We start from the raw sequence: 13383 nt of genomic DNA, 5'->3' as shown, positions 1-13383 counted from the left end.
GATGACCACGTTGCAGTTCAGAGAATTGATAAGTTCATCATGGACCCCTGATCGTTGTCGACATGTTACCCTACTCAGTTGTTGAAGTGTAGCATTGCATCATGACCCAGGCCTATTTAATAAATCTTGAGTTCGGCAACTTCGGTTTATCTTTCGGTTTCGGTTTCGGTTTAGGCCGAAGGTGTAGTTAAACTTTCGGTTTCGGCTTCGGTTTCGGCCAAAAGTCAATTATAACTTTCGGTCTGGTTTCGTTTTCGGCCGAAACCAGAAATTTAGTTTCGGTCGGCCTCTATTGGAGCCACTCGATATAAATGTGCCGGGAGTAGATCCTGGCTCAGAAAATGAGATGAATGTTAATCATCTTTGGTTAATAACCCCAAATGTCCTATTCTTAGAAAACCGATATACTACTCAGTGATTGCCAATATTATGTTTTATGATTGTATATGTCGTGTGTACGTGCTTATGTGTGTGTGTGTGTGTGTGTGTGTGTGTGTGCTTATGTGTATGTCGTCACTCCTATTATTGCGTGCGATAATATATAATTATGTCTGCGTGTATCATGTGTGAGCACTCCTTCCGTTTTTTGGGGTGATTGCATGTTGAAATGCATGCGTGAGCACTCCTACCGTTTTTGGGGTGATTGTTTGTTCATGTGCATGCGTGAGCACTCTACCGTGTTTGGGGTGATTGTATATTGATGTGCATGCGTGAGCACTCCTACCGTTTTTGGGGTGATTGTTTGTTGATGTGCATGCGTGAGCACTTCTGCTGTCTTGTTTATCATGGTAAATAAGTATGTTTGTGTGTACAGTGTGTTTATATTCCTGCAGTTTTTCCTTCCTTTCAAACGTAAAGGTTAGGGTTATGAGGATTAAAAGGGTAGTAGAGTTGTTTGGTTTGGTTTATAAAGCTTTACAGGGGTTATTTCTACCATTCTCCTTGTACCTATAGTGGGGGCCCCGAGTGGCCGAATGGTCTAAAGCGCTCACCGTTCCAGATCACTGCCATCTCACCTCTTTCTGCGTGAGTTCGAGTCCAAGGCTCGGCTAGCGTGGGTACGTGGGAAAGCCTGCCAGTAGCTTCTCGTGAGTCGGTGGTTCTTCCCTGGGTTTACAAGGGTTCTTCCTCCACCAGTTATACTGGCCGCCATGTATAGTCTATCTTGTGCTGAAAAATGGCGTTAAACCCTAGAACAACAACAAGTACCTATAGTGTCAATTTTGCATAAACAACAACAACAACAACAACAACAACAACAACAAAAAGTATGGGTATAAAGGAAAGTGTCATGCTAAAGACTGGTATTAACTTCCCTCGTATTCCAAATGTCAGTCTAATGGTAAACCTATAGATTAATATTAAATTCCCTTTGTATCCCAAATGTAATTCGTCCAAGATGGGAGCCTAATGTTAATTTTCTTTGTATCCTAAGGGCAGTAATTAAACTTATATTTCTACACAATTACCGATGTCGTTAATTATACTCATATTTCTACACAATTACTGCTGTCGGAGTTTAGTGAAGTTATAATCACTAAATGTTGGACCCGCATTTTTGTATACAGCTGCATACTGGTTGCACGTCACCAGGGTTCCATTGTCATTGTTCTACGTCATCAGTAATGTCGTCCATTCAAATAAACCTTGACTCATTGCTGTATCATCATGGTCACCTAACTTTTCCTCTACAAATATATATATATATATATATATATATATATATATATATATATATATATATATATATATATATATATATATCCGTACTTCCAACGAAAAGCGCAGAACAAATAATTCCTGGGTGTGTTTTTGTGTTCTTGGAATCTAATGTCACACTTTAAATTTCGTCGTAGTTTGAAATGTGGTTTTTAATAAAAAAAATTATATATGCCGGCTGCATCTTATTGGTTAGGCACTAAAAACATCATATTTGGTGAATATTTACCACTTACGATACCCTTTATTGCAAGTCAAAGATAAGTATTCCTTAAAGTAAAAAGAAAGAGAAAATCGTTTCTCAAAGGCAGCATTTTATTTAACGTTTTTCATATAATAATATTATTTTTGGTGAAAATTGCATAGAACGAAAATTAATCCAAGTTGTGTAAAGATGGTAACGACATTTGGTGAATATCTGTGTTTAGAGATGACCAAATTTTACCTTAAATCCCCCAGCCCCTTGCCCCCCCCCCCCCAAAAAAAAAAAAAAACAAGAAAACAACACCGAAATTAATTGGTAGCAAGGCAACGCTTCGGTAAAGTATTAGCGGTATTGGTTAACACTGCAAACTGTTTTGCAAGTGTTTCCTAGAGTTGGATACATGAATGGCATTAATGATGGGTTGTTTAATTGTGCCAAGATGTATCAAATTGATGATCAAAAGCAAATTCATTTTTAATAATACCTTACTGACTCATTGCCCAAGGTCGGTGCGTGCGTCTATTTTATCATGTGTTGTTGTGTGATTGCCTAATGACGGTGTGTGCAGATAGTTTATCATGTGTTGATGTGAAAAATTAGTTTTCTAAATCCACTTTTGTATTTTTCCTATTTTAGATCCAGAGAGAGCTTTTCATCATTTCAAGTAATATTAACTAAATTAGATATAAATGTGTTGTGATGTTTAGTTTTTTTTAAAAACAAATAGTTGTAGCAATATAATATAAATGAATAGTTACAGATAGTACGACCAATCTAAACATTACATGATATATAATTTCATATTCTTATACGTTATATTATTACTTAGAGAGATAACAAATTTTCCGAATCAACGAATGGGTTGCAACACGGCTGAAAACTAGACAGTTGTCAAAAGTAGCACCTTTGTAAACTGACACGACATCTGAGCGATCTGTGTTTGTAAGTTTCTGAAACTGAATATATATATATATATATATATATATATATATATATATATATATATATATATATATATATATACTTTCGTAAACCATTTAATGAGCATATCTATCATTTTGGGTTACAAAATTCAATAATGTATCACGTGTCCTTTTGTTTGGGGTACAACACTTAGTATATTCCTTACTGCTCCAAGTGTATGCTTTAGAGGCTCTTAGTCACATACTTTTTCCGGAATGGTCAAGATGTATCGACATATTCAAAGAAGTATCGACGGAATGGCCTAGATGTATCGACATATTCAAAGAAGTATCGACAGGATGGCCCTAGATGTATCGATATATTTAAAGAAGTATCGACGGAATGGCCTAGATGTATCGACACATTCAAAGAAGTATCGACGAAATGGCCTAGATATATCGACAGATTCAAAGAAGTATCGACGGAATGGCCAAGATGTATCGACAGATTGAAATAAGTATCGATGGAATGGCCAAGATGCATAGAAGGAAAGGCCAAGATGTAAATACGGAACAGCCAAGATATAACTACTATTGAGCTATTTGTGTGTGTGTGTGTGTATCCATGTTTTAATTTCGTTACAGTCATTATTTCATTGTCCCCTGTTGCTTAAGCCATCATTAGTTGTGAATATAGTTTTTAAAAGAATTAGTTACTTATAATCAGGGCCGGCGCTACCACATAAGCAAACTAGGCAGCCGCCTCAGGCGCTGATTTCAGGGGGCGCATTTTTAATTTTTTGTTATTGTTTATAAATTTGGAAATTGATATTAAATTCCGGGGGGGGGGGGGGCGCCAGAATCTAACCTTGCCTAGGGCGCCAGATAGTCTGGCCGGGTCTGGCACCGGCCCTGCTTATAATATATGGTGCTATGTCCTTTACGGTATATTTTCCCGAATATAAGTGACAAAAGAAATTCTCATCATCACCTATATTAATGAATAATTAATATTAATTGTCACATATAGCATGATCATACTGTCATAATATGGCCCTACTGGCATATAGTCATATTGGCATAATAATTACATATTGGCATATGATCATGCTGGCATATGGTCATGTTGACATGTGGTCATATTGGCATATGGTCATGCTGGCATATGGTCATGCTGACACGTGGTCATATTGGCATGTGGTCAAGCTGGCATAATATGGCCCTACTACCATATGGTCATACTGGCATATAGTCATATTGGCATGATATTTCCATACTGGCATACTGGCATATGGTCATACTAGCATAATATGGTCAAACTGGCATGTGGTCATGCTGGCATGGCATTGTCAAATTGCCATATGGTCATACTGGCATGGCATTGTCAAATTGCCATATGGTCATACTGGCATATGAAGTTACTGATAGCAAGGTAAAAATAAATAATTCATTGCATTTTAAAAAATTACATTTGACATTTCACTATAAGCCAAGTACCATTACTTTTTACAAAAATATCATTAAGAACGTAGTATACATTAGCAGTTCCTGGCATATTTTGTTCGGTTCAGGTTGATTTCAAGAGGTCCAAACAGTCAAATTGTTAAATTTGGTTGCTGGAAGAACAGAGTCTTTTCTCTTCATCTTGCAGGGGCGGATTGTTAATCTTGGTCGCTCCAAGTTTAAGCGTTTCCGGGGCATAATTTTAACCATTTAACTATTTTTCAAAAATTGATATACGAAACGCTTCGGTTGCTTCGCGCTTATGTGCATTTGGAATATTTAAATCATCCAAATCAGCAGAGATATATATTGGTCTACAGCTGAATTACAAACGATGAAATGATGTATACTTGACAGAGGTTGTATTCTTAAATACCAGTCACAAATTTCGTCAAAAGCTGCATTACAAATAATGTGTGTGTGTGTGTGTGAGAGAGAGAGAGAGAGAGAGAGAGAGATTTCAACATATTTCTTATGTACTCAGCATTCCAGTAATGTAATACAACATAGACAAATTTCGTCTGTAGCAGCATTACGAGTGATATGTAATTAATGAACCGTGCTAAATTATGCCGGTGTCATTTTTACAAGATTTTGCCATACTGACGTTAGCTACTAGGGGGTGGCTTCGTGACTAGTGAATAAAAGCTTCAAACTATTTCGAGCCTAAAATGCTGTGGTAGATAAATACAATCACCAAATGGTTCATAGAGCAACACCCCACCCCACCCGAAAAATTAGTTTTTTAATGACTATATTCCAAAATGCTCTATGCTTTTCAGTTTGGGAATTATTACTTGAGAAGCATACACTTTTGACAGTAAATTAAGTGTTACATTTTTATCTTTAAAAAGAATCAAAGAATCCATAATATTTTATATATGTATATTTTTACACTTGTTTTATGTAGACTCTGGCGTAATTATCGATATTAATGAGTTTTCCCTATTAATGAATTACTTGCAAAAAAAGAATTGAAAGGAAAATTGAAATATCTCAGTGAATTTATAATTCCTTTGAATCTAATTAACCGTGTCACAGCTTTCTAATTGTAAGCAACAGTACAGGTAAATTTGGTTCTTTATTCCAATCTTAACTTAAGCTGAATCTAAGAACGAGAAAACTTATGGGTAAAACAAAACAGAGTGTAAAAATACTATAAAATCTTTCAGCATTAGATAGCAGCCACCAATCACAGTACATCACTTCCGTTCGCCCGCATTTTTGAGTCAAACCTCGCATTACTTGTAAATCATGAATGGAAGCTAAGGTCCCATTATCTAATCTGCAGTCTGCATAAAGTCTCTGCACACGTCTTGAATGTGCTAATTTTTCAACTGTACAGTCACAGTTTATAAGATTATTAGAGATATTCATATTGTAAAACGTACACTTCGGGGCATCGAAAATAAATTGCGGGGATGTTATCATATTTTCCGAGAAATCAAACTTGACCGGAAGTTGCAAGGCTGTAAAAGCCTTCGGATGAATGTTCCTGATGAAATTTCCTCTCAGAACGATCCATCTTGCCATCCAACCCTTGAAGGAATCGTTCCTTATCTCGGTGATATTATTATGTGAAATATCCAGGAAATAAAGTTTCTTCAATCCCAACAATGGTAACCTGCTGAAATTATCGATGCCCACACCATCGATGCTAAGATGTGTTAGACCTTCAAGACCGGTAAAGGCAATGCTGTTCAGAATTAATGGATTCCTGCCGATGTTAAACTGCTGCAAATTAGAAAATCCTGACATTTCTGTAATAGGAAGAGATGTAAGGCCACAATCAGCGACTGAAAGCTTTCTCAGAGCTGCCAGACCGTTGAAAGCACCTTTCTCTACAGCGTCAATTTGACCAAGAAGGTTTCCAGATAAGTCAAGCTCCTCCAGGCATCGGAGGGACGAGAAGGCATTTGAGTGGATAGTCGTGAGATCATTATTTTGTAAGTTTAATGCTCGCAAGGTTCGTATATTACTGAGTGCATGAGGTACCTCTGACAAATAATTATAACTCAAATCGAGTTCTTCTAAAGAACGTAGCCCATTAAAAGCACTTGTCTCTATCTTAAATATTTTGCAAGATTTGAGGATTAATACCCTCAGAGAAACAAGTCCTTGAGCGAATAAAAAGTCTTTGGGCAATGTTAGAAACCAGTTCCCGTTACCGGAAAGATCCAGCTGTTCGAGTGATCTGAGTCCATACAGAAAAAAGATGGGTATTCTCAAGCTGAGGCCTATATTTCTCAAATTTAGCTTCTTGACATAAGGGCCAACTCTTCCAAATAAGCCTGGCACAAGTTCTTCTTTGTCGAATGGATTGTTACTTATATCGATCATTTCAATAAGAATTCTCCTTTCCAAAAAAGGATGGGATAGTTTCACAATGGTATTGTTTTGAAGCAAAAGTTCGTGAACTTTGACGCCCTCTGGAATGTGGACATCTGGGATATAGGTGAGATTACGCGAAGAGCAATTAATTACGAATTTCCGGTTGGCACTGATGAGTGTGTTTGTATCCAAGAGACAATCACAGGGAATATCCGTCTTCCCCGGGCACTTTACCTTGGTACTAAACAGTGGTGGGATCCAAAAGGCAAGCAGAGAAAAGATCCCGATATTAGTAAGTGGTCTAGGTAGTCTGCAATTTGAGAATATTAAAATCAAACTACGTTTATTAGCTTAATTCAATTTAGCTTAAGCTTATTAGTGTTCTTATACAAACACCTGGCCAATAGGATAACACAGGCCAGTAGGATAAAGCAAGTAAAAAATAACAAACAAACAAACCATTTTACGAACTTAAATATGAAACTTGGAGAAATGGGCATATCCAAATGATCATTCTGAAGAAGTACAAACTAAAGGGCACGAGGAACGTCAAATCTCTTTCATGTAGGTCTCGCTGAAGAGCAGTCATCGAATATCTCATATTCAGCCATTCATTCGTAACCAAGATAATCTGCCAATAGCTATTTAACCCCAACACGTATAGCTAGTCAAGATTTTGCCAGATCAACAAAGTATGCCAAGCCGCTCCAGAAATCATTGATAAAAATGTCAGATATCTCGAAGGTTTTAAACAGTTGTCAATCCAATTTATGCGGATATAAAACATTCAAAGTTTTTAGATTCGTATGTATACTGTAATATTTCAAGCCCTTAATTATACTGTAACATTTCAAACCCATACTGAAACATTTACAACCCTTATGCATGCTGTAACAATTAAAACCTTTAAGTAACATTTCAAACCTTTATGTATGCTGTAACATTTAAAACCCTTATGTATAGTGTAACAGTTCAACCCTTTATGTATACTGTACCATTTCAAACCCTTATGTATACCGTAACATTTCAAACCCTTACGTATACTGTAACAGTTCAACCCTTTATGCATACTGTAACATTTAAAACCCTTATGCATACTGTAACATTTCAAACCCTTATGTATATTGTAACATTTAAAACCCTTATGCATACTGTAACATTTCAAACCCTTATGCATACTTTAACATTTCAAACCCCTATGCATAATGTAACATTTCAAACCCTTTTGTATACTATAATATTTAAAACCCTTATGTATACTGTAATATTTAAAACCCTTATGTATACTGTAACATTTCAACCCTTTATGTATACTGTAACAGTTCAAACCCTTAAGTAATATTTCAATCCCTAAAGTAACATTTCAAACCCTTATGTATACTGTAACATTTCAAATTCTTATGTATACTTTAACATTTCAAACCCTTAAGTACACTGTAACATTTCCCACCCTTATGTATGCTGTAACAGTTCAATCTCTTAAGTAACATTTCAAACCCTTAAGTATACTGAAACATTTCCAACCCTTATGTATACTGTAACAGTTTAAACCCCTAAATATACTGAAACATTTCCAACCCTTATTTATACTGTAACAGTTCAAACCCTTATGTATACTGGAACATTTCCAGCCCTTATGTATACTCTAACATTTCAAACCCTTAAGTATACTGAAACATTTCCAACCCTTATGTATATTGTAACATTTCAAACCCTTAAGTATACTGAAGCATTTCCAACCCCTATGTATACTGTCAAATTTCAAACCCTTAAGTATACTGAAACATTTCCAACCCTTATGTATAATGTAACATCTCAAACCCTTACGTATACTGAAACATTTCCAACCATTATGTATACTGTAATATTTCAAACCCTTATATATACTGTAATATTTCAAACCCTTAAGTATACTGAAACATTTCCAACCCTTATGTATACTGTAACAGTTCAAACCCTAAAGTAACATTCCAAACCCTTAAGTACACTGTAACATTTCCAACCATTTTGTATACTGTAACAGCTCAAACCCTAAAGTAATATTTCAAACTCTTAAGTACACTGTAACATTTCCAGCCCTTATGTATAATGTAACAGTTCAAACCCTTAAGTAACATTTCCAACCCTTATGTATACTGTCCCATTTCCAACCCTTATGTATTTTGTAACATTTCAAACCCTTAAGAAACATTTCAAACCCTAAAGAAACATATCAAACGCTTAAGTATACTGTAACATTTCAAACCCTTATGTATACTGTAACATTTCAAACCCTTATGTATACTGTAACATTTCAAACCCTTAAGTATACTGTAACATTTCAAACCCTTATGTATACTGTAACATTTCAAACCCTTATGTATACTGTAACATTTCAAACCCTTAAGAAACATTTCAAACCCTAAAGAAACATTTCAAACCCTTAAGTATACTGTAACATTTCAAACCCTTATGCATACTGAAACATTTCAAACCCTTAAGTATTCTGAAACATTTCAAACCCTTAAGTATACTATAACATTGCAAACACTTATTTATACTGAAACATTTCAAACCCTTAAGTATACTATAACATTGCAAACACTTATTTATACTGAAACATTTCAAACCCTTAAGTATACTATTACACTGCAAACACTTATTTATACTGAAACATTTCAAACCCTTAAGTATACTATTACATTGCAAACACTTATTTATACTGAAACATTTCAAACCCTTATATATACTGTAAAAATATTTCGAGACGAATATCAACATACATAATCTTTACCTCTCAGCAGATAGACCAACATCAAAAACATTATTATTATTATTATTATTATTATTATTATTATTATTGATCTGAGTGCATAACATGTATAAAAAGAGAAACAAACTAACGATACAGTGAGGAAAAAAAACAGCGTGGAAAATAAACTCCAGACAGACATCAATAAAACAAACTAGACAGACTGACATACATCGGTGTGAGGGCGGAGTGAATTGCTATGTGTCTGATAGTAATAAACAAATGTTCAAAATTACGGAGAGGACGTGGGTAGCGAGGCATTTTTTTAATCGTTTCTTTAAAAATATTTGCATTAGGATGGAAAGATATTCACAGGTTCAGGTTCAGATGAAAACTATTTCATCGTTATACTTGCCTAAAAAAATTAGATATCTAACAAAATATAATGCAGTTAATACACATACACCAAAATTCTAAGGAAATATCTTGTCCTATCAGCTGAACCAATTAAAACGAACATCTTAAAAAAAATAATAACCATAAATGCTAAATTTAGAAACAAAGTTAGAACAAAACCTCACTTCAGTAAGGTGTATATGCTGGTTTGGGTTATTAAAACACGTATTTTGGCGAACAGAACAAAAATTATACAAAGTGACTACTCGTAACTGACATGAGTACTTCGATTACATTATTAATACAGATATTCAATCAACCAGAACGATATTTTAATTCATTCAGTTTTTTAAATATTCAACAAAAATTTGACTAAGTCCAACGATTTTTATTCATTTTGAACTAGCCCTTCGAACATGTTGTAAAGTTGAGATAAATCTCATTAAGATCATCGACCGTTATGATTTGAACATGTTGTAAAGTTGAGATAAACCATAACAGGATCATCAACCATTACGGTCTGAACATGTTGTAAAGTTGAGATAGATTTCAACAGGATCATCGATCATTATGGTTTGAACATGTTGTAAAGTTGAGATTAATCTCATTAGTATCATCGACCATTATTTTAACATGTTGTAAAATTGAGATAAATTTCAACATGATCATCGACCATTATGGTTTGAACATGTTGTGAAGTTGAGATTAATCTCAACGAGATCATCGATCATTATGATTTGAACATGTTGTAAAGCTGAGATTAATCTCAACAGGATCATCGACCATTATGGTTTTGAACATGTTGTAAAGTTGAGATTAATTTCATTAGGATCGTCGACCATTATGGTTTTGAACATGTTGTAAAGTTGAGATTAATTTCATTAGGATCGTCGACCATTATGGTTTTGAACATGTTGTAAAGTTGAGATTAATTTCATTAGGATCGTCGACCATTATGGTTTGAACATGTTGTAAAGTTGAGATTAATTTCATTAGGATCGTCGACCATTATGGTCTGAACATGTTGTAAAGTTGAGATTAATTTCATTAGGATCGTCGACCATTATGGTTTGAACATGTTGTAAGGTTGAGATTAATTTCAACACGATCATCAACCGTTATGGTTTGAACATGTTGTAAGGTTGAGATTAATTTCAACACGATCATCAACCGTTATGGTTTGAACATGTTGTAAGGTTGAGATTAATTTCAACACGATCATCAACCGTTATGGTTTGAACATGTTGTAAAGTTGAGATTAATTTCATTAGGATCGTCGACCATTATGGTTTTGAACATGTTGTAAAGCTGAGACTAATCTCAACAGGAGCATCGACCATTGCTTGTTCTTGTGACACTTGAATAAATAGGTATACCTATTTGAAAGCATCGTAATATAATCTAGGTGATTTTGTTATAATAATTGCAATGTATTGTTTCTGCTGTGATCACTGAAATCACATGGTCCATATACAGGGTGCAATGATTAAACCGCCACCCACCCCGAAAACGGGCATATAAACCGTAACAGATGTTTATTTTCCAAATAGACCAAATGATCCCCATTAGGTGATCAATCGCCCTCTTAACGATAACAAAGGAGGCATATTTATATTAAATCGCCTTACAACCCACATCAAAAACAGTCTTATTTCTTAGAGTTTATATAAAAATATGAGAGAGAGAGAGAGACTCATCAATGCATCCATCCATCCATCCAATCACACACAAAAGTCACAAATGTATCTTCACAAACATCAACAATTTAAACTATTACAGTAGTAGCCAGGCAATGTATTGGGTACCCAGATGTAGCTCAGCTGAATATAGTCTGACTTTATTGGGTACCATTGTAGCTCAGTTAGAATAGAGAGTATGAGTATTGGGTACCCGTTGTAGCTCAGTTAGAATAGAGAGTCTGACTTTATTGGGTACCCGTTATAGCTCAGTTAGAATAGAGAGTCTGACTTTATTGGGTACCCGTTATAGCTCAGTTAGAATAGAGAGTATGAGTATTGGGTACCCGTTGTAGCTCAGTTAGAATAGAGAGTCTGACTTTATTGGGTACCCGTTATAGCTCAGTTAGAATAGAGAGTCTGACTTTATTGGGTACCCGTTATAGCTCAGTTAGAATAGAGAGTCTGACTTTATTGGGTACCCGTTGTAGCTCAGTTAGAATAGAGAGTCTGACTTTATTGGCTACCCGTTGTAGCTCAGTTAGAATAGAGAGTCTGACTTTATTGGGTACCCGCTGTAACTCAGTTAGAATAGAGAGTCTGACGTGTAGCCATAGATCACGGGTTCTCTATCCGCCTTTGCCAGCCCAGTCCCACTGCCTCGATGTGTCCTGGGAAAGACACATGGATCCAATTTCATCAGCATAATATAGCCAATAAAGTCTTAAAATGCCATTAAAACCCACCAAATAATAATAATAATAATAATAATAATAATTTACTTTAAATTTTTTGTTTTCCAATAGGAACCCATTTAATGTAGATAATCCTATTTGATATATGTGAACTGCATTAGAATATTTGGAAAATTCCGATGTTATTCTAGGTAACAAATGGTCTATAAGTGTGTGTGTGTGTGTGTGTGTGTGTGTTGCTTTTTATCAGTTTTTAGAACATCTTTTAATTAAAATATCATGGGTCAGTATTCATTTACAACATGTACCACTTCCTGTTCAAGTTCTGATGGTTGGAGGTTGGGTAGGGGATGGAATTCAGCTGGCTGTTGGAAGTTGGGTAGGGGGTGAAATTCACCAGGCGGAGAAAGCGAGTTATTGGTATAATTTCTTCAATCAGTTTGTAATATTTAACTGGTAGCTAGCTAGATTACTCGATAAATGATTGATTAATTTGTACGACAGATAGATATTATTGATGACTGGTTAGGTTGTAAAATCGATAGTCAGATAGATAGAAAGGTAGTATAGCTTTCTACCTACCTACACAATTACATAGAAATATGCAAATTTACATACATAAATGCATCCATCCATCCATACATACTCCACCTACTGCCTATTCGATGGTTATCCAAGATTATCTGCAATGTTTTGAGAGAGAGAGAGAGAGAGAGAGGTGACCTCAATAATTAGTCAAATAACCTAAAGAGAAAACTTACCCCATTCTTACCAAATACCTCCAATCTCTACTCCCAGAATTAGTATCGCAAGCATGTGGGTTATGTGATCACACAACGTATGGGCTATGTAATCTTTACAGCGCTGGTTATTTTCAACAAGCTGATTGAAAAGGTTGTTGCTGCTGCTGATCCAAATGCCGAAGCGCCGACAAGATTAGGTCTCATTACCTTGTCAGAGGAAAGACCATCAGTCGGAGTTAACCGCAACTCTGTACCGGCAAGTTTTTCTCTTAATGTTTTGTTCGAGAGAAGATGCTCAGCCGAGCCCAGTAAGTGTTAAAGTGGTTTTTCATTCCCTTTGTAAAATTGGAGGATGAATGTTGGCTTGTTTTTCTCTCTAACAACCTATTCCTGTTGTACTTAATACTTTGGCTCGCATTAGAATATAAAAAACATTCAAACATAAATGAAATTGATGTTTAGGATAATAATGTTCCAATTTA

At 35.3% G+C, this 13383-nt stretch overlaps 1 protein-coding gene across 1 annotated transcript; it reads right to left on the bottom strand.

Annotated features, from left to right (window-relative positions):
- Positions 1-5200: 5200 nt before the first annotated feature.
- On the bottom strand, positions 5201-13177 carry LOC149806454 (uncharacterized). The gene is made up of 2 exons (XM_089953576.1): positions 12920-13177; positions 5201-6970 (listed from the first exon to the last, which is right to left on the bottom strand). The coding sequence occupies exons 1-2, from the start codon at positions 12922-12924 to the stop codon at positions 5422-5424; spliced, it is 1554 nt and encodes a 517-aa protein (XP_089809702.1). The 5' UTR covers positions 12925-13177; the 3' UTR covers positions 5201-5421.
- Positions 13178-13383: the final 206 nt, after the last annotated feature.

The sequence above is a fragment of the Sinohyriopsis cumingii genome, chromosome 1 (assembly GCF_028554795.1).
Source record: "Sinohyriopsis cumingii isolate HCF-2022 chromosome 1, ASM2855479v2, whole genome shotgun sequence".
Lineage (NCBI taxonomy): Eukaryota > Metazoa > Mollusca > Bivalvia > Unionida > Unionidae > Sinohyriopsis > Sinohyriopsis cumingii.
Note: the sequence above shows the minus strand (reverse complement) of the source record. Positions and strands in the feature narration are given on the sequence as shown.